Source organism: Bicyclus anynana, chromosome 7, assembly GCF_947172395.1.
Source record: "Bicyclus anynana chromosome 7, ilBicAnyn1.1, whole genome shotgun sequence".
NCBI classification, from domain to species: domain Eukaryota; kingdom Metazoa; phylum Arthropoda; class Insecta; order Lepidoptera; family Nymphalidae; genus Bicyclus; species Bicyclus anynana.
In genome coordinates, this window is record NC_069089.1 from 10613956 (window position 1) to 10640231 (window position 26276).

The 26276-nt window shown below is 36.7% G+C and overlaps 1 protein-coding gene across 4 annotated transcripts in view; it reads right to left on the reverse strand.

Annotated features, from left to right (window-relative positions):
• Positions 1-443: 443 nt before the first annotated feature.
• Positions 444-26276, reverse strand: part of LOC112048587 (ankyrin repeat domain-containing protein 12) — a 31780-nt gene continuing 5947 nt past the window's right edge. Inside the window, exons 1-13 of one of the 4 annotated variants that reach the window (XM_052882498.1) lie at positions 25047-25071; positions 23254-23430; positions 22273-22477; positions 21010-21178; positions 15464-15677; positions 13923-14068; positions 10987-11118; positions 10820-10880; positions 7729-7886; positions 6838-7022; positions 6052-6160; positions 5304-5465; positions 444-4124 (exon numbers count right to left, since the gene is read on the reverse strand). In XM_052882498.1, the coding sequence (XP_052738458.1) occupies positions 3951-4124; positions 5304-5465; positions 6052-6160; positions 6838-7022; positions 7729-7886; positions 10820-10880; positions 10987-11118; positions 13923-14068; positions 15464-15677; positions 21010-21178; positions 22273-22477; positions 23254-23335 (1797 nt within the window). In that variant the 5' untranslated portion in view covers positions 23336-23430; positions 25047-25071 and the 3' untranslated portion in view covers positions 444-3950. Of the gene's footprint in view, positions 4125-5303; positions 5466-6051; positions 6161-6837; positions 7023-7728; positions 7887-10819; positions 10881-10986; positions 11119-13922; positions 14069-15463; positions 15678-21009; positions 21179-22272; positions 22478-23253; positions 23431-25046; positions 25072-26276 lie in introns of those variants that run through there. The other 3 variants (XM_052882496.1, XM_024086183.2, XM_052882497.1) reach the window with 3 other exon arrangements.

A 26276-nucleotide genomic window follows, 5' to 3' on the forward strand; every position in this document is an offset into this window, starting at 1 on the left:
TGTCGCGTATCATTTGACGGTCATAAAGTATGTCTATTTGTACCATATATTTACGAGTCGGTACAAATCATAAAATTATAATACTTGTACCGAATCGTAAATCTATGGTACAAATGATCTGTACCTTCCCCCGGTGTTGTTCCTAGCGGATTTTTTCTAACACTGTTAGAGGAAAAGTACTCATTGTTTACGGCCTTTGATATAGTTTATAGTTTCCTAGACTTTGTATGAAAAATGTGTTTGGCCGGACTTTAACACTAGGCAACCTATTTGCTGTCACTGTGAACATTATCTATCATTCATTTCATAGCAATAATGAATAACAGAAGAGGGTATATATTTCTTATGCCGGATCTTAGACCATGAGTAGGTAGTAAATACCTACACTTAAAATTGTGAAGTGCACCAGCTTTACTGTTGAAAGAGAAAAATAATAAGACTAGTTAATTGAGATCTTTATTTCTAAATATTAATAACTACAATAATTTGCAAGTTTAACAAATAAAATAGACTTTCAAATAAAAACCGTCCAATTGAGTGTCAGGTCACACGCCGTGTAGGGTTCTGCAGTTGTCTGTGGCAACGCCGACTTCGAATGGTGGTTTTTAGATGGTCTACAGGGAATCTCAAAATTATGGCTTCACGTACCCCCTTTAAGGTTTTCCAATGACAGTGAACCACTCAACAAACCCCCTTTCGTTCTATCGCAACCAAAGAGCGATATTGATCGACATTTTTTCTTGTCACAAGATATTGCATGGTGCACAACCATGCAAAAAACCCTCCGAGTCCCATCAACAGACATTCCTACTAATGTCCGTCCGCTCAGAGATTGCGTTTCAGACAGGTCGTGATCGAATGGGACAATCATATTCAATAACAATTGCAATTGCAACAATATAAAGACAAACAGTTGGCATAACCTTAAAACAGCGCAGCGCAACTTGTACGCCATTTTTTTATTGTTTACAATTCGAAGTTACATCGCTCATTCAGGACCTGTCATAGACGCAATCTCTGAGCGGCCGGACTTTAGTTATTCAACCACCATAATATTTAATCTAAACCGTGTCGTGAACCCCCTACCATCAAATGGCGTTTGAGAAACCCTGGTCTACTACATACAACATACAACTCTTTTAATTTTTTTTTATTCCAAAGTGGTTAAGTAACTAAGCATAAATATAGATTTCATTTTCTTATCAGTACTAAATTACAGACTAGTTATATTATACTAACATTAATTAGTATGAGAAATATTATACCAAATATTTTGGTAGCGGCTGATTCTTTTCGAAGCTTCCTAGCTGTCACACTCTTCGAATCGCGCTAAAAGTAAATAACAGATATATGCGTCCACATATCCGTATCGTACTAATCGGACGAATCGCATAAAACAGATTTTTATTTTTATGCTACATTCGTACGACCCATAAGATGAGAATCAGTACGTACACTTGTATGACTTTCTATACAAAGAATACTGCGATCCGTTTGATGCGATTCGTCCGATACTTACGATGAAGGTATGTGGGCGCCTACCGTTAGGAGACAACACTGAATCGTTCGAGTCGTCTTTGAAAGTGTGACTCCAGGATAAGATGGTAGTAACTTGTACTTCAATTAATTGTAATCAACATGTAATTCAAAGCAGTTATAGACTACTGTATGTAAGAGCGACCAATTGTAAGTTGGCCGACTATCGAACAACTACATTGTTTTCTTTTACAATTTAGTCGGACAACTTTAATTGTATAATCGAAAGGGAATAATAATGCCTAGTACGGATTACTTTAGTATTTTAGTCGAGTACGAACAATTTTTGGATTTACCGTCCAAATATCATTCGTACTCGACTAAAATACTAAAGTAGTCCGAACTAGGCTTAAGTAAGCGGGAGCTTTAAGTAAAATCAAAATGGCAGTTGGCTGCGCAGGTACAAATAAAAACAAAAGTGTTACGGTAGCATTCCGTTCTTGGCGACCGCGCGACCCACTGCTTTATACAGAGCACAAAACAGAAGTGGTCGCGCGACGCGGTCTCGGGCTTTGTTTAGTGCTCCATATAAATTTATGCCAAGCAGAAGGTCGCGCGGTAGCAGGTCGCGGTCGCCAAGAACGGAAATCTACCTTAAGCAATGGGTCGTGCGACCCGGTCACGGTCGCAGGTCGCGGTCGCCAAGAACGGAATGCTACCTTTTGCCAGGTACAATAAAGATGTCAAATATGTAATTGAAAATTACGTACGTGACTGTAATTGCGTCAACGTGTTGCTATGATTACTCGTGGCGCCTCTTACCATTGCTAACACTCGAAAATCTATTACTGCGCATTTAACTTAGACTACTAATTTTTATTATAATACCACCAAATGTGCTATAGGCATACCTTGGCTGTTTGAACTCATCTTTATACACATAATGCACATTTCCCACATAAACAGCATATTTATTTAAATTACTCTTAGTATTATAATTTTTATTATATAATCTGCGTATTTTATAAATAAGTCATTTAGACAGTTATAATCATACAAATAAATACTAAATATTATATTATTATTATGATTTTTAATATTCATTTGTAATAAGATGGTTCCTCTTTGACAATTATTAATCATAACTAGATTATTTTAATGGTTCACTACAATGCAATAATCCTTATTAGATGGATATATGAACTTCCGACCCATCATGCTGAGGTATGGTGGGCTTTGTCTAAAACTAATGATACACGTGATAATTTTAAATGTTTTGGTATTGATTTAAACAATGTTTAACATATTTTAAAAGAGGAGAATCAGCCGGTACCAAACTTCGGCTGAAGAAGGATTCCTTGGGAAGGGATCGACAATACTTGTGAAAATCTTTTGAAATATTACAATTTCGTATCTCCGCTTGAGTCGTATTACCAATTGATGTTAAAGTGTTTGAGATCACGAGAATGATAAAACTTAGAAGTTAATGCACGTCGCACATAAGAACACCGCACGCTCTTATTAACTAGTTACACTCCTTAATTAGTTACATTACTTACATAGTTACACTACTAAAAGACACAGTAATGTAACTATGTAAGTAATGTAACTAATTAAGGAGATACATTTAGTTATTGTGATGCCATGTATGAATCTCTTAATAATAAATAAATAAATAATTCAATATAAACACGTGATACGAAGTACTATAGGTAAAATAAATAGACACCTGCGTACACATTCACTTCGTGATCCTTCAGACCTGACAGAAAGTTAAAATATCAAAGTAAAATAAATAAATAAATAAACGATGAAATAGTACAATCGCCGTGAACGGCGCCAAACAAACTAAAGCAACACTCCTACTGGCTTTAAGTCTTAGACGAGACTTGTGTAAAAGATTACATTTTTTTTACGTAAGTTTTTGTCTAAGCGATCATCGACAGGGCATCTTGTCACTGGTCATACAGAATACAGATTGTAAAACGCAGTGTTATAGCGGTCTACACGCATCGGTAGAAATTATACTAATATTTTAAAAAGAAAAAAATATTGTTTGAATTGGACCAATTTAAAAAAAATTCTTTCGGAATTAGAATCCATTATTTCTGATAAACATAGAAACAGGAACAACACTAATAATAAATAAAATAGTGCGCGAGCATTGAAATATGTGTTTTGATGCGCGACCTGCATATCGTTGATTAAGTTCTAACGCTGCTCAAGTCCAAAAAACGTCTTTTTTGGCTTTTACATACCATTCAATAGATGGGAGGACGCACCTTCTGACCTATCAGAAACAGGGATAAATATAGGAAATGATCTATTTCTATAAATATTACAATCACTACGTTTAAAAAGATACTGTTTTTTTTGCTCTACTAAAAAGTTGTCATTTCTGACTTTTGCGGTGTTAGAACTTATGCCAGCACGAGGTGTGCCAGGCAATAACACAGGCAATTCGAACTTAAAATTCAAGCGGGCAAGTCAAAATTCGACACGTGTATTTGCGGTACGTGCGTGGGGTCGATCTTGGGCGCGGTCTTATAGTCGCAGAGCCCCATCTCCTTGAGCTTCCACTCCCAGTCCATCAGCTGTACCGCGTGCAACGTCTCCGCCTCCGTATGTTGTCGTTTCAGCATACCTTCCTGGAATTTCACACAAAATTACAATTATCTACAATTCTATTGTTCCTTTATAAGAATGTTATAAAGGCTAGGAGTCTCAAATAACTTTTTGAGAATTTTAGCTTCTGACTGTACAGGGGTATACAATAAGTGCCACTATCAAGTTTGTCCTCTCCTAACTTTATGTCAAATGACAAAGGCAAAACTTGTGAATAAGCTGTCAAACACTTATTAGAAGATGGTTTACGCAAGCTGGTGTGATTTTGGATTTTTAATATAGTTCGCACTATATTAAATAAATTAAGATACACAACACCGATGATGAATTGTTCTCCCTTGTTCTATATATACACTAATATTTATCAGGCTTAGAATCACTTCGCGGGCGATGGAATTTGGAACGATCTATGCTTAGAGTATCTCTGCGCAATCAAATAGGAAACGAGGAGATCCGTAGAAGAACTAAAGTCACCGACATAGCTCAACGAGTCGCGCAGCTGAAGTGACAATGGACGGAGCACATACTCGTAGTTCGAAGAGTGCTCGGATGGCGACCCCGCACTAAAAAGTGCAGTGTTGGTCGACCCCCCACCAGGTGGACTGACGACATCAAGCGAGTCGCAGGGATTCGCTGGATGCAGGCGACTCAGTATCGTGATGTGTGAATGTCCCTACAAAATGTCCTGCAGTGGGCGAACATCGGCTGATATGATGATGATGATGATGATGCTCACCTTGGAGCAATGGGCGAATGAGACCAAGGGAAGTGAACTGCGTTGATTTTTACCGGACGTGGCTGTGGGAATGCAGCGAGTACGAGGACCTCCGGAGTGCAATGTTGGAAGGGATCGTCAGAGAAGAGGCGGGACCTCTACTGGTGTACTACCAGGATCTCGTTAGCTCGGCGGTCAACTTGCGCAAGCTATGGGAGTTCGCGCATCGGTGGCACGCGAGGCGGAGCGCTCTGGACCGTTGACCACCGGTCGAAGGTGATGCATGGACCGCGGCGGGCAAGCGGATCTCAACGTCGTGTGTCGTCCAGCCCCAGAAGGGGGAGAGTGAGTATCAAGGGACTTATAGGAAGTCAAGAAGGCGTCCCGGGAACACGCAAAGAGCAAGTACCGTGTTCGCCCTCCCTCGATTCGGCCCAAATTACCGAGAGGTTGAAAGTGCCATGGGAGGTGGAGGGTTGATGCTCACCTTGATCTTCTCCCACTTGTCGTCCACCTCCTGCAGCCAGGAGTTGATCTGGCGGCCGTTACAGCGGGAGCGCTGCGCGTTGCGCTTCTCTTCCTGCTCCGGTGCCGACACGTTGTACACTTCCTTGTCGCGCAGTATTGTGCACACCGAAAAAGGAAGAGCCTATAGGAAAATAAATAACTTTCATCATTAGCAACACATTTTCGGCTCTGTTGAACTCGAGTCTCCTCTCAGAATGACAGGGGTTAGGCCAATAGTACACCACGCTGGCCCAAGGCGGATTGGCAGACTTCACACGCGTAGAGAATTAAGAAAGTAATCAGGTATGTAGGTTTCCTCACCTTCCTTCACCGTTTGAGATTATTTGAGATTACCGTGATTATTTATTTCTTAAAATGCACATCACTCAAAAGTTGGATAGGAACCAACACCCTCCGAATCGAAGGCAGAGGTCATATCCATTGGGCTATGACGACTCTCTAATAAAATAACTTTATCAGCCTGTTTTAACACTTATGGACCAGGCGTCCTTATAAAACGAGTTTTATATTTTAGTAGTAGTAGTAGTATGCACGGTGGATTTAGAAGACAAGGTTCGATCCCCGACTGGGTTAATTGAGGTTTTTTTGTTTGGTCCAGGTCTTGCTGATGGGAGACTTCGGCTGTGGCTACTTACCACCCTACTGGCAAAGACGTACCGCCAAGCGATTTAGCGTTCAATTGAACAAATACAAATGAAATGACGTACCTGATTAGCGACAGCGCGTTCGGCGCGCCCGTGCACACGCAATATTTCTTGTTCCACCGCCAGAACCAACTTCTCTTTTTCTACCAAGTGTTGTATACGTAACTGCATCCTGTCGTACAAAATATACTACTTTTATAGAAAGTTCATTTTTTTTTTAGGAATTTAGTAGTAGTAGAGACAATACCGTACTTTTTTTTTTAATTCAGAAAGTAAGTCTTAAAAGTTACTGGTCAAATTGCAGTAAAAGTACTGCAGTTTAATATTAGGGGCCATCCAACATCCATTTTAGAACCCTCCCCTCTCCTTGTTCCAGCCCGCACATTTGCGAGTCTCCTTAGTGTGACGTCACATATTTTACTAATACATTAAATTCAAACAACAGTTCCGAGACTAAACAAAAAAAATCCTATCGAAACGAAAGAGAGCTATACTTTTTTAATAAAAATTTGTCTTTCTCTAGTCTCGAGATAATTCCCTAGCCCTAGGTAAGTTTTAACAGCGTAACTAGCAAATCTAAACTTTTTAACTTTTTCTTATCTAGAGTTACGTCTATTATTTCTGTATAACAAATTCTTCATTGTCAATGTATAGTGATATTTTAAATAATATGTACAATGGATGAAAGTTTCATATTATGTACGAGTAGATGTTACTTACAGAAACTACAAGCATAGCTCCTGCTGAGTGACTCTGATGATGATGATGATGATGATGATGATGGCGGTGGTGATAGTAGTGGATATGGTGGGTGATGGAGGATGATGATGATGATGATACGTTACTCACCTATCCTTTTCATGATCCATAAATTGGTTGACCATTTGTTGGGGCATGTTGTGTGGTACTTCAACCTGTGGTTCTGGATTCACAGTGTTTTGCAAGGTGTAAGTGCACCTGTTCATTAGATACTTGTTGAAATCCTTCGGCGGTTTGGGCTTCACTGGGAACAACGCCTTCTGCCGTTGGTCAATCTAAATACGTATATTTCAACATTTAGATACATATATTAGTATACCAACATTTATAAATGCGAAAATATGTCTGCCTGTCGAATTTTGAAGCAGATATTAGAACTTTTTGAGAGAATTGAACTTCGCAGCAGAACATACTTTTAATACTGCTAATACTTTTTATCTCAAAAATGTTAATAGGATGGTAGAGATATAGAAACAGAAGATGAGTAAATAAAAATTGGTCCTTTATTTTTTTCAAGTTATATTTTTATGAAAATAACTATAAAATTTAACGAGATTCAAGAAAACTTCAAATATCATTCCTAAAGAGTCGAAGGACTGAAAATTAGTTTTGAAATATAAACCAGCCATTATATTCATCGGCTAGTTCTTATTATTATAGAATGGTAAATTTATTTCTTGATAATGTTAGACGATCATGTCTATAATTATATAATTGAGTATACTCTAAGGGCGCGTACACTCGTTTTCCGTATTCGTTTTCCTAATGCGTAATTTCGATTTGAAATTCCGTGAGACTACCGCAGACCTTACGTTTTTCTCAATTTGGAATGTATATTATCGCAAGGACTCGCATTCGTTACTTACAAGAGAAATTTATTCCGTTCATGTGCGTCAGTTGATGTATTTTATATTGATTTTTAAATACGGAATTACGGATTTTGAATACGGAAAACGAGTGTACGGGGTCGGCCTAAGTTACCTGTTTCCGTATGTGTATGTACATCTGGTACGGGTTGGAATGTGTCACATTGTGAGTAGTGGTGCTGTCGGGAGTTTCGGTCTTGTGATCCCGCGAGTGACTTTCCTTTGAGGATTTGAGCTTGCGCTTACGCGGGTGCAGGTCCGCCGATGACCCTGCTACAGTATTATGATATTTGAGCACGTAAATCATCCTACTAATCCTACTAATATTATAAACGCTAAAGTTTGTATGGATGTTTGTTACTCTATAACGCCGCGACTACTGAAGTGATTTAGCTGAAATTTGGAATGGAAAAAGATTTTACTCTGGGTTAACACATAGGCTACTTTTTATCCCGGAAAAATCCATGGTTTCCGAGGGATTTGTGAAAAACTAAATTCCACGCGGACGAAGTCGCGGGCGTTCGCCAGTATTATAAACGCGAAAGTTTGTATGGATGTTTGGATGTTTGGATTTTTGTATACTCTATAACGCCGCTGCTACTGAAGCGATTTAGCTGAAATTTGAATGGAATGGAAAAAGATTTTGCTCTGGATTAACACATAGGCTACTTTTTATCCCGAAAAAATCCATGGTTTCCCGAGATTTGCAAAAACTGGTGATTTTAATGATATGAATGTTTGTTTCTCTTTCACGCCTAAACTACTGAACCGAACCGAATTAGCTGAAATATGGTATTAAGATATATTATAGTCTGGATTAACACATAGACTACTTTTTATCCCGGAAAAATCCTGAGGGATTTGTGAAAAACTAAATTCCACGCAGATGAAGTCGCGGGCGTCCGCTAGTATACAATATATATGGACGAGAGAGTGAGGCGGGGACTATTAGGTTAAAACATACCATTGAATGTGGTCACTCTTAAACTCATCTAATTTAATTAGGATTTCAGGTACTGAATACACACATTTAACATAGTGGACTAAATTATGAAATAATTATTTTTATCTGTATTTTCTGTATCTCATTCCGGATCTGGCACTTTTTTTAAAATAACACATTACAATACACTGTGTGAAAATATAGTACATAAATAGCTGCAATAGTTTTTGCCATTTTCTAAATCCATGTTAGATTGACTAGTTCGTTATCAACCCATATTAGGCTCACTGCTGAGCTCGAGTCTCCTCTCAGAATGAGAGGGGTTAGGCCTTAGTCCACCACGCTGGCCCATTGCGGATTGGCAGACTTCACACACGCAGATAATTAAGAAAATTCTCTTGTATGTAGGTTTCCTCACAATGTTTTCCTTCACCGTTTGAGACACGTGATATTTAATTTCTTAAAAAAAATTCTAGTCAATCAATCGATTAAGATTGACTAGTTATAAATATTGAAATAAATGGAATCCCCATATATTCCTGAAACAGTCCGTTAATGCAGTAAATGTTTGCTTATATCCTGGATGTTTAGTCACTGCACTGTCCAGATTGAATCAATATACATGATGTATATATGTTGTTGGATGATGAGTACATGTTGTTGAACTGTAGAGAAACATTAGTATGCACAGAATACACAACTGTCTATGATAAATATAAATCAAAACCATATAAAAAAGTTTAGTTAGTAAACAAACTCTTTTATTAGTAAAAATTGTTGATAATTACGACAGACAATAACTATTGCTATGTATTTAGTTACAAAAACGGTTAACAATTTAAAGGAATTATTTAGTTACATACAGAAACTGCAACTACTACATGCAAAAATGTTAAAACACTAAAAGCGATGTTAAGACAGATTCTCAAAATGACTACTAAAAAGAAGGAATAATTTTTAGGACCTATTTCACAAAGTTCTTGGACTTTACAAACTTGAATCATTATGCCTAGAAAAATGGCTTTGGATGTTTTGAATTTATATTATTTGGAATTTTAGACGAACATTTTTCTAAAAAAATATCAATGCTGTTTTTACGTTAAATATCACAATAAATGCCTTTGCCCACCTTTATTTGTGAATTAAGTATAAAAATATCAAACAAACTTAGTTATATTGAAATTATTTTTACCTCGCAACTAAACATTAACACATTATGGTTGTATCTTTCTATGAATGAACATATTACGCCATTTTAATTCAGTGCGACGTCACACCTTCGCTTCATAGACACTACACAAGAACAGGCAAAAATATTTTACATATGAATTGATATAGTTTTCATTAGTACTCAGTGAAATAGGTAAATAATGGACTCATGTATACATTTTTTTAATTGATTTGATTGACTTTTAAATGTATTGTCCGCCAAGTCATTAAATAAGGGAAATCCATGCATTTGATGCATACAGAAGTCCACATTATATTACATGTAAAGACTGCCAACCATCCAAAAATAGAAAAATCCGCAAACAATTAAACTTTACTTTTCATTTCACTTTTGGAAAAGACTGAATTACGATGCAGATGTGTACGCAAATAAACTTTTACGTTTGAAATAGGATGATTGGCAGCTGCACGTCAAATTAGACACTATACCAAACAACCAAACATGCAGATTTTATTCAATAAAACGTCAACCCATGTAAGGCACCATCCACAGATAAGACAATCGCGATTAGTCTCACATACAAGCAAATTGTATATAAGCTTTATGAGTCCTTCTCATCATCCATAGAACCATATGTTGTTGTAGGGGCACTACAACAACAACATTTAGTTGACGCTGCATTCCTTGAGCATTACGCGAAAGTGGCGTTAGTTTTTTATTGGACCCTTTCGCGTAATTTTAAATTTCCAAGTCTGCGTAGGTAAAATTGTCTATTATATTTTCTTAATTCACACCCGCTAAAAAGTTAGAAAGGTGGGTTCTGAAATTAGTAGTCACTCAAAGAGATTATTATTAGACGATATTAGGATGGACTCGTTGCGATTCTCTCGTCTGTGAATAGTGCCTTAGAAATGCCATGTTAAAACATTTAAAGAGAGATTATAAGCCTCAATAGCTCAACGGTAAAGGGTTCGATCCCCGCCCCGTTGGCTATCGTACCCACTCCTAATACAGTATTTCCTGACTAGTTGGGAGGGGAATAGGAATATTGGTCACATTTATTCGTGAAAAAAAAAAAGATGATGTGTTTACCTGCTTCGTTTCTTCCACTAGTCCCGGAGGTCGAAGGGTGCGCGTGGTCCGTGTCATGGCTCTGCAATAGAAGTGTACAGTTACGCACTAGTCTACCACGCACGGATCTACACCGATACAAGTATGAAACACCTAGTCTCTACGGAGATTATGGCAATAGTACTTACAGAGCGCGATGGACTTTTGGAATTCAAAGCCTGATTCGATCCCGAGCGAGCCTCCGACCCCGTTGGAGAGGTCCTCCCCTTATCTTTATCACCGTCATTCGTTCTGTGGGAGCGGAGTACTCTTTGTCCTGCCTATAAGACAAGTGTTTAATGTTTCTTTTGGACAATAGAGCTCGGGGGTTCGGGCGACCGACTGGTGTAGTGGCCGTAGTTTGCCATCTACATCAGCATGTGGCCGGGTTCGATTCTCACTTATCATATCTTGCCTAAGAAACCTATTATTACGGCTATAAATCAGGATAATAACGGTCAATGTATCCCTAATTAACATTAAATATGAATCATATAAATACTGGCAGGACTTACTCCAAAAATTAGAGTGAACTAGGGCTCGGGTACAGAACAAGTTGAGGGAAATTTTAATCTTAATAGGTTAATATAAACATTTTAATTATACTGCAAAAGCATATTATCCTGGCGATTACATAAAATACGTTCCACACAGACGAATTTACGGTATTAAATAATATATGAGAGTTATATACAGGTTGTCCCGTAATTAATGGGTACTCCACCTAATTATCTAAAATTAATTTGAATAGTTTAGAAAAATTCCCTAGGGTGAACAAGTCATTTTTTTTTCGAATTTTAAAATTTTTCCATCTTGAATCAGTTTTTTCAATGCTGTATAGCTACTATAATTAAGATTTTAAAGGTCTGATTTTTGTTAAACATTACTAATTAAATTACCAATGTAATGTAATACTATTTTTATAAATAATGTTATACTTGTTTTGTAGATGAAGCTTTGAGTACGCTAATTATATTTTTATTCCATTAAGATTGGGTTATCATTAAAAAAAAGTCCTGTAAAAAAATGTAAGGAAAGTGTACCATCACATAATTTTAAAAACTTGTACACTTATCGAGGTTTGTAAATTGGTATGGAACTTCTGTCTACTCTTTGTAGTTACAAAGTTTCTGGTAAAAATGTATGAGAGGTGATGAATTTTAAAAAAATATTTAAAGTGTGCACATTCCAACTTCTTTCTTCAAAATGTATTACACTGCCTACTTGCCTAATTGTTTGTATTTCATCTAAAATTTCTATATAATCTAAAATTTCATCTTCTAATTTTAGGTGAAATGAATTTTCATTGTCCATCGCAGAGAACCTCAGGTTTGTAAATTGGTATAGAACTTGTGTCTACTCATTGTAGTTACAAAGTTTCTGGTAAAAATGTATGAGAGGTGATGAATTTTAAAAAAATATTTAAAGTGTGCACATTCCAACTTTTTTCTTCAAAATCTATTACACTGCCTACTTGCCTAATTGTTTGTATTTCATCTAAAATTTCTATATAATCTAAAATTTCATCTTCTAATTTTAGGTGAAATGAATTTTCATTGTCCATCGCAGAGAAACCTCAACATCAGAATGAACTATATCATTTTACGACTTGTAAAAATGTACACACGTTTTTTTGTCTCAATAAAAGCTGAATAAAAAATTAAAGTACCTACTGCCATATTTAAATTTTAGATAACAACTTTTATATCTTAATAGGGTAGTTGACTCATATCAAATTTAATATAAACAATATTAATTTCGTGTAGTACTTGGAATAAGGGTCCGAAATATATCGATATCAATTAATAAAAGTTAAGGATTTCATAAAAAAATTAAATAACACGTATTTTTTCAAATTTTCCGAACGTCAAAAACGCTGTCGTCCATTTTGTGACGTCACTAACACACTTGATGTACTGAACGTCGAACTAAATTGTTAACTAATATTTTTGTCAAACGCTCCATGTATGGAATTCATTAGTGACGTCACGAAACAGTTGAAATATTGACTGTCATGGCCGACAGGCGTTATGGCTCGTATTGTCAAAAACATGTTTAAAAACTAAAATTTTCACGTAATGACGTCTCAAAAAACTATGAAAAAGAAATATTCTTCAGTCTAGTAGAACGATAATGAACTATTTGTGACGATTTAAAGTGTTAACAAGCCTATTTATAAACAAGCTTTTGTGAGCTTCTGTCATGGTTTGTTGACCCACTAGTAGATGGACCAAGGACCTCAATCTGAAACTGGATGCTGGAAGCTCGAGACCGTTTTTATTGGAAGTCCATGCAAGAGGCCTATGTCCAGCAGTGGACACCCATTCCCTGTTAATGATGGTGAAAGCTTGTTTGTCGCCGTCTTATTGGTTGCTTGCGTAACTGTACTAGCCAATGGGGTGAAGTTATTCAATTGAATAAATCTTAGATCTGCTAGTATTGCATTGCATAGCCTACATTAAATCGCATCATTGTTTGTTTTTTAACAAAATGATGCAAAAACGAGGAGTGTTATAAGTATAATGTGTCTGTCTGTCTGTGGCACCATAGCTCTCGAACAGATGAAGAGATTTCAATTTAGTTTGTTTTGTAATAAAGGTAATTTATATGCGAGTGTTCTTAAAAATGTTTGATGAAAATCGGTTGAATTTAAAAGTTATGGGAAAAATAACTGAATGTCTGCAAATATACTTGAATGGGGTCTCAAATGAAAGCGCACTGAAAGAAAATAGTGTTGACTTAATCGAATGTTCTTAGCTTTGTTTTACGAGAAAATTGGGAAATGGAAATTCGATTGTTTATATTCAAAAATATTAACAATTTTCTGTGATTCGGCTCACATAATAGCTCATAATAATAGAAATATATAGGCTCATATATAATAGAAAGAATTTCCGGTGAGTTTTTCCACCTTGGGGAGTTTTTCAATATTTTCAATTTTATGATTCGGCTCTAATTTATGTTAATAGAAAGATTTTTTTGGTGAGTTTTTCTACCTTGGGGAGTTTTTCAAAATTTTCAATTTTATGTTATTATACACCTATTGAAAAGAAAAGTAACAATAACTAAAATTATTATTACTCACCTTGCCAGTTTCGGTGGTCCTCTTGTCGTCGCAATTGTCCGAGCTGTCGGAGGTCTGGCCGGTGTCAGTGCTGGTGCACGGTATCACGTAGGGCAAAGTCGACGAGCCACTGCGACCCTTGCCGCTGCCTCTTTGCCCCGAGCCGCCTGTGGGGCATGGCATCTTTGAGTATTCACATTACATTACAATTGGGTTTTTGAAAAAAAAATTTTTTTTGTGATAAATGGAAAGATTATATATTAGTTTTATAACAAAACTATTTTTTTTTTCGCAATAATTCATTTTTGAATCCAGTACCGAAGACACGCCGACAACTCCCGAACAAACCTGAGCTCGTGTGACGTCATAATGTTAGTTTTCACTCATTGCAGCTGATAGAAAAATAATAAATACAGTGTTTTGATCTATTTAATTTTGTTGTCATTATTAAATATTTAAATTTATACTAATTTTTTTTTTTTTATTCTTTACAAGTCAGCCCTTGACTACAATCTCACCTGATGGTAAGTGATGATGCAGTCTAAGATGGAAGCGGGCTAACTTGTTAGGAGGAGGATGAAAATCCACACCCCTTTCGGTTTCTACACGGCATCGTACCGGAACGCTAAATCGCTTGGCGGTACGTCTTTGCCGGTCGGGTGGTAACTAGCCACGGCCGAAGCCTCCCACCAGCCAGACCTGGGCAAATTAAGAAAATCTCAATCTGCCCAGCCGGAGATCTAACCCAGGACCTCCGTCTTATAAATCCAATGCGCATAACACTGCGCCACGGAGGCCGTCGACATTGTGCCGCGACAGCCTAGTGGATACGATTCCGAAAGGTGTGGGTTCAAATCCGGTCCGGGCATGCTCAACTTTTCAGTTGTGTGCATTTTAAGAAATTAAATATCACGTGTCTCAAACGGTGAAGGAAAACATCGTGAGGAAACCTGCACACTCGAGAATTTTCTAAATTGTCCACGTGTGAAGTCTGCCTGGTGGACTATTAGTCTTACTCCTCTCATACCGAAAGACTCGTGCTCAACAGTGAGCCGAATATGGGTTGTTAATGATGATGAGGATATAAAAGTCTGGCATTTGTTGGTGATGATCAATAAAAATTAACTTACTTAATTGACCACTTTATCAACATTTTTAGGGTAGCACCTGCAATACTAAGTTCATTATCCACCCATATTTGGATCACTGCTGAGCTCGAGTTTCCTCTCAGGATGAAAGGGGTTAGGCCAATAGTCCACCACTCAGGCCCAATGCGGATTGGCAGACTTCACACACGCAGAGAATTAAGAAAATTCTCTGGTATGCACGTTTCCTCACTATGTCTTCACCATTTGATACACGTAATATTTAATTTCTTTAAATGCACATAACTGAAAAGTTAGAGGTGCATGCCCTGAACCGGATTCGAATCCACACCCTCCAGAATCTGAGGCAGGGGTCATATTGACTGGGCTATTATGGCTCATATATGACATGATATTAGCACACTAATTACTAACATAAAGCATGTTAAATTTTAATGAATACTAAAAATTACAAACCTTCTCCCTCTTGATCATTTCTGCTACCAGAACCACTCGCTCCGCCTGGTATGACGATTTTCAGTGGCGGCACTTTCGGGGCAGTCGACTCGGCCTTATGCTCTTCGTCATCATTGTCCTTCCCATGGCTTTGCTTCAAGCTCGGGATGGGGCTCTTCGTATCTTGCTTACCTGCATGTGAGCTTGAAGCCCCTTTCGCAGATCCCGATTTACCCTGTGGGAAATAAAACAAACTATAACACTTGTCTAGTTATAATAGGGATGATGACAGTTTTTTTTAAATTGCATATAAATTAGGAGTATGCTATTTAAATTAAATATTTTTTTATTTTTAAATTATATAGGCTAGCGCTTGGCAGCAATCATGCTTGATAGTAAGCGATGATGCAGCCTATGGTGGAACGCGCTTGCCTAGAAGATGCCTATTCACTCTTGACTTGAATATACCCATGTTGTAGGTGGTAGGGAAAATGGAATTAAATTGTATATAAATTAGGAGTATGCTATTTAAATGAAATAATTGAATTGTATATAAATTATGAGTATAGTAAAGCAATTTTGTAAAAGTAACAGGATATCTGCGATCATTACTTTCGGAGCTACAGGGATTTAAAGGGTCATATGTGCGGCACTGCCGCGGATCCCTGATAAACGCCCCACACAAAATTGTGTGTTTTAATGACGTCGTAGGTCATAATGATCGTTAGATTTGTATTGGCGTTCAAACAAAATATATGTAATATCTATGTTATTTGTGCGCAGTGGCGGTCTTAATCATTGCGAGGCTCCGGGCGGCAGGTTTTTGCGAGGCCCTTTGTCTTCCATAAAAAGTACTCGTATGTAGGTTTAGGCATTTGTCATGTTTTACGAGAAATGCATAAGTTGTAAAAAATATGTAAAATTTCAGTTTTAAAACATTTTACATAAAAAAATTTAATAAAAAAAAAAACAACCGACTTCAAAATTACATAAATATATCCACTAAACTAAAAAGCAAAAATAATATTGTATGTGCTACCTTCTGATCAATTTGAAGGCGGTGCCAAGCCAGTGACGTTTTAATTAAAACTGTTCCCAAAAGAACCACGTAAAAGGACTGTCTGAAAATACTAAATCTTTATGAGTATGACGGCAAATTGATCAGAAGGTAGCACATACAATATTATTTTTTGCTTTTAGTTTAGTGTTTACATTTATGTGATTTTGAAGTCGGTTGTTTTTTTTTATCAAAATTTTTTATTTTTCCATTTTTAGTTGTTAGAAATACGAAATATGAAAATCAATATATTTACTTGGGTATATGACCAGCCGAAGCCACGGTCAGAGGCACTATATATGAATCCCCGGCCGAAGGCCGGTGCATGACAAAGCGCGTTTTTTTTTGCGCATTATATTTACTTGGACAAAATGACCAGCTGAAGACAAGGCTTTATCCCAGATCCACGGCCGAAGGCCGATGTATAGTAAAGCGCGCGTTTTTTGTTTTCGTATTATATTTACTTGGCTAAAATAACCAGCTGAAGCCACGGTCAGAGGCTCTATATAAGATCGCCGGCCGAAGGCCGCGCGTTTTTTGTTCTCACAATATATTTACTTGGGTAAATGACTAGCCGAAGCCACGGTCAGAGGCTCTATATATCAACACCCCGGCTGAAGGCCGCGCGTTTTTGTTCGCGTATTATATTACTTGGCGCGTTTTTTGGTCGCGTGTTATATTTACTTGGATAAAAGGACCAGCCAAAGCCGTTGAGGAGTTTCCTTAACTGTCCTCAGTTTTCATCATCAGACCCTTAATAACAGTCACAACCTATGTAGGTGGAAAGTTCTCATCAATACAAATTAGTCAAGCCCAATCACAAGGTAGCTATTGTAAGCCGTTGAGGAGTTCCCTTAACTGTCCTTTGTCTTCATCATTAAATCCTTAATAACAGTCACAACACAATTAGGTGGAAGGTTCTCATCAATACAAATTTATCAAGCCCAATCACAAGGTTATTGCTGTAAACCGTTGACGTGTTCCCTTGTCAGTGATTCGGTTCCATCATCAGATCGACTCCAAATCTTCAGCAAGTTGTAGTACATTAAAATAATTTATGAAAAAAAAGGAAACTATAATACCCGCCCCTACAATTTTCAATAGTTTCTCTCGATTTCTCCAGGATTTCATCATCACATCCTGGTTTCCTTATCATGGTACCACCCTCGGAACATCTCCTTTCCAACCAAAAAAGAATTACCCAAATCGGTCTATAAATGACGAAGTTATGCGCGAACACACATAAAAAAAAAACAAAGAAAAAATATATACGATCGAATTGAAAAACCTCCTCCTTTTTTGAAGTCCGTAAAAAATAGGTTATTTTGAAAATCTCTTCTGCATTCAACTCATGAGCTTCATCTTCTCCTTCATAATCAAGATGCTTTTTTTTACGTCGTCTATGTATAACCTTCGTAGCAAACCAAAAAAGATTTGCTAGGACACAAAACGATGCTGCATCTCCTATGATGAGATTCCAGCTGTGAGTCTCACAAGTTAAAAAAAGCAAGTGGATTTATTTCCTTAAAACGTTTTTAGGCACCACTTTTTTCACCCCGCATATTGGCACCATTAATCCATGACCTCTGCAGTTTTGCAATGATATACCTAACTGTTCTAATTCTGTGATTATAATATAATTCATCAAACTCTCAGCTGTGGTTTTTTCGACGGCTAAGAAACCAATAAAATGTTCTTCAATTTCGGTTGTATTAAGAAATCTCATAATAATAATTGAAAGTTGCTCAACACGAGATAGGTATGTCGTGTCATCAATTATTATACTTAATTGAGTAATATTTATTATTATTTTATTTTTCATAAATTTCAGTCACGTGATTTGCCATGAATTGTTTATTAGACAGAGGAGATAGAGGTGAATTCACAACTCGCACTTGCGCATTAAACAAAAGATCATTACAGAATAGCACTCCTGACCCGAGTGCTATGCGAATATAAAACAAAACTAAAACAGATCTTCAAGTGTTTTGTGGCGCGATGTTTTAGCACTAAATAATGAATTTTTCTAGTATGTTTTGAATTAGTTAGTGAACTAACTATATTTTAATTTACCTTAATAAGCATTAAAATCAAAAGTTAATAAATAAGAAAATTTAGTTTTTAGGCCTAGGCGCGAGGCCCTTGCAAGAGCGAGGCCCCGGGCGATTGCCCCGTTCGCCACCCCCTAAGACCGCCACTGTTTGTGCGTTTATGTTTATAGTTCACATATACAGTGTGTTATAGGAAATACCGTCCGGCCCTTAAGGGTGTACTTAGGTATCGTGTATACATTATTTTTATGCAGTCCTTATTTTTAAAGAAATACATTTTTTTCCCTGCACGAAATTAACATAAAAAAATACAAAATTATAAAAACTTACATGGCAACACAAAAGTTGAGATAGGTTAATTATTAGTAGGCATTACTACAAAATAAAAACGCCGCCATCTATGTTTTGTGCTGCGTTTACACGTTTCTATTCAAAGCGGTATTGAATGGGCAAGTAAACACACAAGTACACACAACAAGGTGATGGGTTTGTCAAGGTGCTTTATCATCTTGTGCTATGTACAAGCATACATGCGTGCTTGCATAACTGGCGTGTTGTGATGTGTGTAAACACGAAAAGTTAATTTACGCAGATGGACGATGGCAGATGAATTAATGGTTAGTGGATCATTTTCCACATTTTCCACTCCTTGAACATACATTACACCAGAAACTATCCCTTTTACTCTGGAACACAGTAATAGCTCTATCGCAAATAGATCGACTACTACTAATTTAAGTCTGCATTTTGGGCGAGTGGCGCAAGCAAACTAAACACAACATTACAGACATTGCACGTGTCGGCGGCGGCGCGGTGTTTCAAAGACAGAGGACGCCGAAAACGATGGTACCTACTACCTACCCTTTACGATATGCGGCGCGGCATTGTCAAAAGGCTTTCTATTTTGCCGACTTTTGTGCCACAGGTGTGTAGGTAGGAGGTAATAATCTAGATTACGTACCATAATTGATAGTACAGTGTTCACTTTTTAAATTTTCCAAGTTTTGGGACAATTTATGTTTAAAATTAGAAACTTTATTATCACGATAAAAATGCTTAATTATTGAATATTTTTTCTGTTTATAATATTATAATGCTTACACGCACATTTTGGATCGGACGGTATTTTTAAAACACACTGTAGAAAAATGTCACATTTAATTTAAGGAAGCTAAAACTGTATGAATTTTCAGCTAATTACGATAAAAGATTTTTAATAGATTTTGAAATTTTATATTCTTATTCATTTTGCAAATATCCAGACAATCTTTGTTTTTTATGTATATACTAGTTAACATTACCCGAATGTATCAAAAAAATCAATATATTCAAACCTAGTCATCATCCCCATTGAAGAAGTGTATATGAAACTAGCGTACCCAGTCAAGCTTTACTTTGACTTATGTGCATTTCTTCCCTATCCCTGCTCTACACAACTCTACCCCTACTTTAAGAGTCACGGGGTAGGGGTTGGCTACCTCTTGACTCTTAAACGTTTGTATGGGAAATAGAAAAGGGTCTTTTTTATGGTTTTCCAGGCAATTATTGTAATTGTACTCAAAGGCTTTTAAGGCTTCCCTATACCTCCACGAACATTTCAAGACCAAGATAAGATCAATTAGTTCAGCCGTTTTCGAGTTTCAGCAAGACCAACGAACAGAAATTCATTTTTATGTATATAGAAGAACGAAGGAACGAAGGAAGTATTATTGTTTAATAAATGTACCAATATCCAGGGTGTCCCGTAATTAATGAATAATACGCAAATGGTAGATACACCACCAAAACTAAACTTGAAAAAACTGATTCAAGAATGAAATATTTAAAAAATTTATAGTTAGTTCCACCCTAGGAATTTTCGGAAAACTATTCAAATTAGTTTTAGATAATTAAGCGTTTGCGTATTTTCCATTATTTTTTTTTTAATTCTTTACAAGTTCGCCCTTGACTACAATCTCACCTGATGGTAAGAGATCATGCAGTCTAAGATGGAAGCGGGCTAACTTGTTAGGAGGAGGATGAAAATTCACACCCCTTTCGGTGTCTACACGGCATCCTACCGGAACGCTAAATCGCTCGGCGGTACGTCTTTGCCGGTAGGGTGGTAACTAGCCACGGAAGCCTCCCACCAGCCACACCTGGATCAATTAAGAAAATCTCAATCTGCCCAGCCGGGGATCGAACCCAGGATCTCCGTTTTGTAAATGCACCGCGCATACCACTGCGCCACGGAGGCCGTCAAATTAATTACGGGACATTCTGTATAATATGTCTCACGACAGATTGACAGGTTGAAAATCATTGACACTTTAACACAACATTCCTATAACCTTGCGTTTAATAAAACCTTTTAAACTTATTGAGTGACATGCCCGTGGTTTCACGTGGCAGTTTATCATAAAAATTTATGCAATTACCCCCCTTAAAAGAGATACTAATATTATAAGAACAAGATGTACCTGATGACTCTGTGAGCCAGCCTTCCCAGCTCCGCTGCCCTTTCCCTGCGATTGGCCTCCTTTCCCAGATGAGGAAGAACCAGATGCCTTGCCCTGATTAGCACCGCTCTTCAGAGGTGCCGCACCCGTTTTGCTGGCCGGTCCCGGAGGTTTGCTAAGGGTTAGGATTCTGTTAAAGCATTTTGAAAACCATCCCATATATTTTTTTATGAACAAATGATGTTTGAAACAAAAAGTATTACATTATTTAGGTACAAAGTTAGTCATCCTCATTGGTCGTCGTTGTCATCAACCCAGCTCGAGTTTCCTTCCAGAATGAGAGTGGTTAGGCCAATAGTCCACCACGATGGCCCAATGCGGATTGGCAGACTTCACACACGCAGAGAATTAAGAAAATTCTCTGGTATGGTGTAAGGTTTCCTCACGATGTTTTCCTTCACCGTTTGAGACACTTGATATTTAATTTCTTAAAATGCACACAACTGAAAAGTTGGGAGGTGCATGCCCCGGACCGGATTCGAACCCACACCCTGCGGAATCGGAGGCAGAGGTCAGTTCCACTGGGCTATCACAACTCTTCCTCACCTCATTAACTTGACGTTTTTGTGAGGATGGCGAGTTCACTAATTATTATATTACATATGGGACACAATTAGGTACTATGTTTTATAGCATCCAATTATGTCCCCTAGCGAAGTGCATCCCCAAATCCTCCCCTCCTGTTTTACACTGAGAAAATGTTTTACTTGCTGTATACTGTTTTAACCTCCTTCAAATTAGAAAAAAAGCAAGCAAAATTAAAGAAATACTAAATTAAAATCTCAATAAAACAAAGCAACAAAAAACATTTAACAACATTGAAAATATCACAATAAAAGTTCCACAAATTAGGTTAATAACATTTCTATTTTTTATTTAATAACTTTAGTTTTTAAAAGATAAATAAATATGACACAAAAATGTATGCCATAGGTCAACTGTGTGTAATATTTACATTTAAATAAATTCAAATATTGGTTTACATTGACAGTGTTTAAATGTAACAAAAGTTAACAAATACTTATTTTTAGGCTTATTTTTTTTTAGATTTTACTAGCTTTCATTTGCATGTATTAAGGAAGATGTGGTAATTCCTAACTTTACAGCTTATTATTGTGAAGCTTTTGAAGGGTTGAGGGTAATAATTGTGAATGTATATTACTACAATGTATATAAAATAATGATATTTAGTTTAATTTGAATTGTTAGATATTAAATATTTACCGTCCTGTACTGCCCCGGGCTACTGGTGCCGGCTTGCCCATTAGTTCCTTATCTTCATTATCTTTCCTCTTCTTCCGTTTTGATGTCTCATCTTCTGCTGGCTCTGCTTCTTGGCTATCTTCTATATAGGACTTCTTACTACCAGCAATAGGAGCCAAATCATCTTGGGTAGAGGATACTACACCACTACTTAACTGGGCTCCATCTATAATAATGAATAATGGTTATAAAACAATTAGCCTGTTCTCCCGCAGAGATATTTATTATGGGTGGTGGGAGGCCCAGGAAAGAAGAAGAAGATAAAGACCTATTATAAAATTCTACACAACAGGAACCAGTATTTGAAGTGATTGAAGGAGATCTAGAAGTGGTAATCATAATAAACGGCTGAGGGGCCGAGGCGTCATACGTAAGTCCATCAATGCCTAGTTGCGGCCAAGGCTTGTATAGTACTTTTCTCGAATATTGCGCGGAAATTAAACTAAGAAGTACAATTCAGAACTTTTATTTGAAAATACAGTTAATGAATGTATAATAATTTCATCACACTCATTGTCTTCACTTCAACTCATTTTGTCAAATACAAAAGTATTTAAAACCAATGACGAAGTTGACGAACAACTAATATCAATGTTCTTTTTATGCGCTAAAGCTATTTATTTTCACTAAACAGCTTTCTATGTGCAAGCCAGTTCGAAATTTAAATTGAAACTTTGATAAGTTACCTATTTGGTCGCCATTTTGCAGATTAGAAGATTGTTGGATTTTTAAATTCCACGAAAAATATGATTTTACATAGCCGCTAAACACAACAGATATGGATTTTCATACAACTATTGCCGGCCGCTGCTCGAACAATATAGCATGTTCGATTTATTTTGAAGAAAGTTGTCAAAATAATGCTCAAATTTCCAAGCATGTTTGAGAAAATAATTTTAGCTGACCTGCATAGACTTAAAGAAGAGGAAAATACATATTTACCATCTTTGTTCTCAGCATTACGTTTCTCTTGTGGAGTAGCTTCCTTCCCCTCTAAATGCTCTCCCTGCCCTAGGCTCTCCATGTTGCTTCTTTTGCTAGTGTCACTGTTGGAACTAGCATTGCCTTTCTTGTTGCCGTCGTCCCTTGCACGACCAGTTGGGGCAGCTTTTGGATTATCTGTATCAGACACTGCTGGTCATAATATTGTTATAAATTAAAATGAATTATGTGTTAAACCTTAAGGTCATATCAACCTCTGGTCTGGTCAGGGGCATTCACCTCCCAACTTTTCAGTTATGTGCTTTTTAAGAAATTAAATATCACATGTCTCAAACGGTGAAGGAAAAACATCATGAGGAAACCTGCATACCTGAGAATTTTCTTAAATTTATGTGTGTGAAGTCTGCCAATCTGCATTTGGCCAGTGTGGCAGACTATGGCCTAACTCCTGTCATTCCGAGAGGAGACATGTTCAACAGTGAACCAAATATGGGCAGTCTATGATGAAATTAGGGAAGAGATATAAAGAAAGGATTTTTTTTTTAAATAAATCCTTATCTACAATCCCATTCAGGTAAAGAATAGTAATGAAATATCAGCTCTAATGAGCTGAAGTGAATAAATGCACCACCAATTCCAATCCTATTCATTATTATTAATTTTCTTATTTGCCATATCTTTTTAAATTTAACCGATATTCCCATTCCCCTCCTTCGGGAATGACTGTATTAAGAGTGGGTACAACAGTGGTCCAATGGGGTGGGGATCGAACCCCCACCCCTTGGTGATGAGTCTAACCGCCCTTACTGTTCAGCTATTGAGGCTTACAGTAAAGCTACTTATTCACGCTTCCTTTAAATATGTTTTCAATATTCGCGGATTAATACGTAAAATCTGCAAATTAAAACTTTAACTTGCAAAGACCTATTGCCGAAATTGCAAATGGATGGTTTAAGAATGCCACTTCTTAAAATCACTCTGAATAGAGCTTTAAAAATGTGAAGCAAGAAAAATTTCAAAATTCTTCAATCCATTGTCTAAGACCGAGGATAATAGTTAATCATTAACTTCAATTAATTGTTTTTTCTTTATATAATTGTTATTTATTTTGTCATCCAAGAACATATCCCTTATAATCCCATATAAAATACCATTCCATATTCACGGTTTCTGTATTTGCTACACATTCAGAGAATGTTTCCCCCTTTGAATAATGGGCTTTTACTGTATTTATTTGCACAGGTAGTACAAGCATGTCAATAAAAGTTGTAGTTGTTTATGTATAGATTTATAACATACATAAGTCAAAGCGAAGCTTGATCGCATCTGTTAGTGTATTAAACTTTTAATGATGTTAATAATTGTAAATTATTGTAATATTGTATGATTTATTTTTCAAAAGAGCAACTCTTTTCAGCAGAAATTGCCTTCCAAACCAGTAGTCTTTACAAATAACTTGATGTTTCAAAAGTGCTGTAGTTTACAAGCCTATTTAAAATAAATGAAATTTGAGTATACCACCCAACAACTCAACTAGTACTTAGTTAAGTTGAAACTATCATAATTATCATAATATATAATTAACATCAATAAAGGTTAGGTTCATAGCACAGTGATAATCCACTGAATTGTAAGAATTATGAATTTATATTAAAATACACTTTATTCATGTTATAGTTAAAAATTAACATAAGTAATTGTATCACGTAGCCGCGTAGCGCATTAGTATGATTTGAAATTTGATTCAATGGCAAATGAAACGTATTGCTATACAAATACACGTTGCCTATTACCTCAAGTATTACAGTTTCACAAATACTTTAACATTTTCTCGCAAAATCAATAACATTGTCACGTCAATTGAGATATAATTAAAATGGTGTTTCACAAAATGGTCACAGCACGAATGGAGTTATAGGTTTAGGTAATAGGGTGTGCAATATAAATTACAAGCAAATACATAAAAAAGACAAATAAACACAACTCCCCTTTATTGTTGCCGACAGTTTTTCTTTGCATTTCACGACACTGCACACTTTGGATAATATTAATGAGAGTTAACAATTTTATCACCGATCTATAAAATTAGAATTGTTCAGTACATCAGACTTCGACCATAGAGATTACTACATTGACAATTTGATTTTGACAGATACGAAGCGGAGCGGTCATAGCGCATTACCATTAATACTAGCAACTCACCATCCAATAAATCCACGTGCCTGCAGCGCTAACGGAAGAACGTCCGATAGAACTGATCGCGTGTTGCTCGCGATCTGCATGTTATCATGTAGATCGCGGGCTTATTGGACGCTGAGTGGCTAGCATAACGAAAAGTAAAAGCCCCCGCTCACTTACAACTTTTAGTTGGCCGACTAAATCGGCCGAGTATAGAACAGGTATGTCTGTCCAACTAAAAAATTGGACACCGATCGTACAGAGTCGTAACTTTCGATTATAGGTAGTGGCACCAAAAGATGAACGTTTAAGGGTTTTGGCCAAGTTTGACTGTTGACGTTTGTTGAAAAATAATTTGTTTAGTTATAAAAAAAGTTATTTGTTTGCCAAATTTTGGAATTTAATCTAATTATAAACCTTTTGTTATACCCTAATAATACTATTTGTAATAAGTTATACTACTACCCTACAAACAACCCCCCCCCCCCTCCTTTAAATTCGAAAACTCCTAATCCGACGAGGAGTTCTCTTAACTGTCCTTTGTCTTTACCAGACCCCTTATGGAAATCACAACCCATCTAGGTGTAAGTTTTCATCAATACAAATTAATCAAGTCCAAAAACAAGGTAGCTACTGTAAACCGTTAAGGAAATCCATTAATTCACCTTGGTCTTTATAACCAGACCTCTAATGACAATCACAACACATCTAAGTGGAAACTTCTCATCAACACAAATTAATTAAACCTTGATTCAGTTGGCTTAAAAATACTCAAAAAATAAAAAAATAAAAATACGAACACACTGGTCATTTATATAATTTTTGAAAGTTCCCTTTAATTTCTC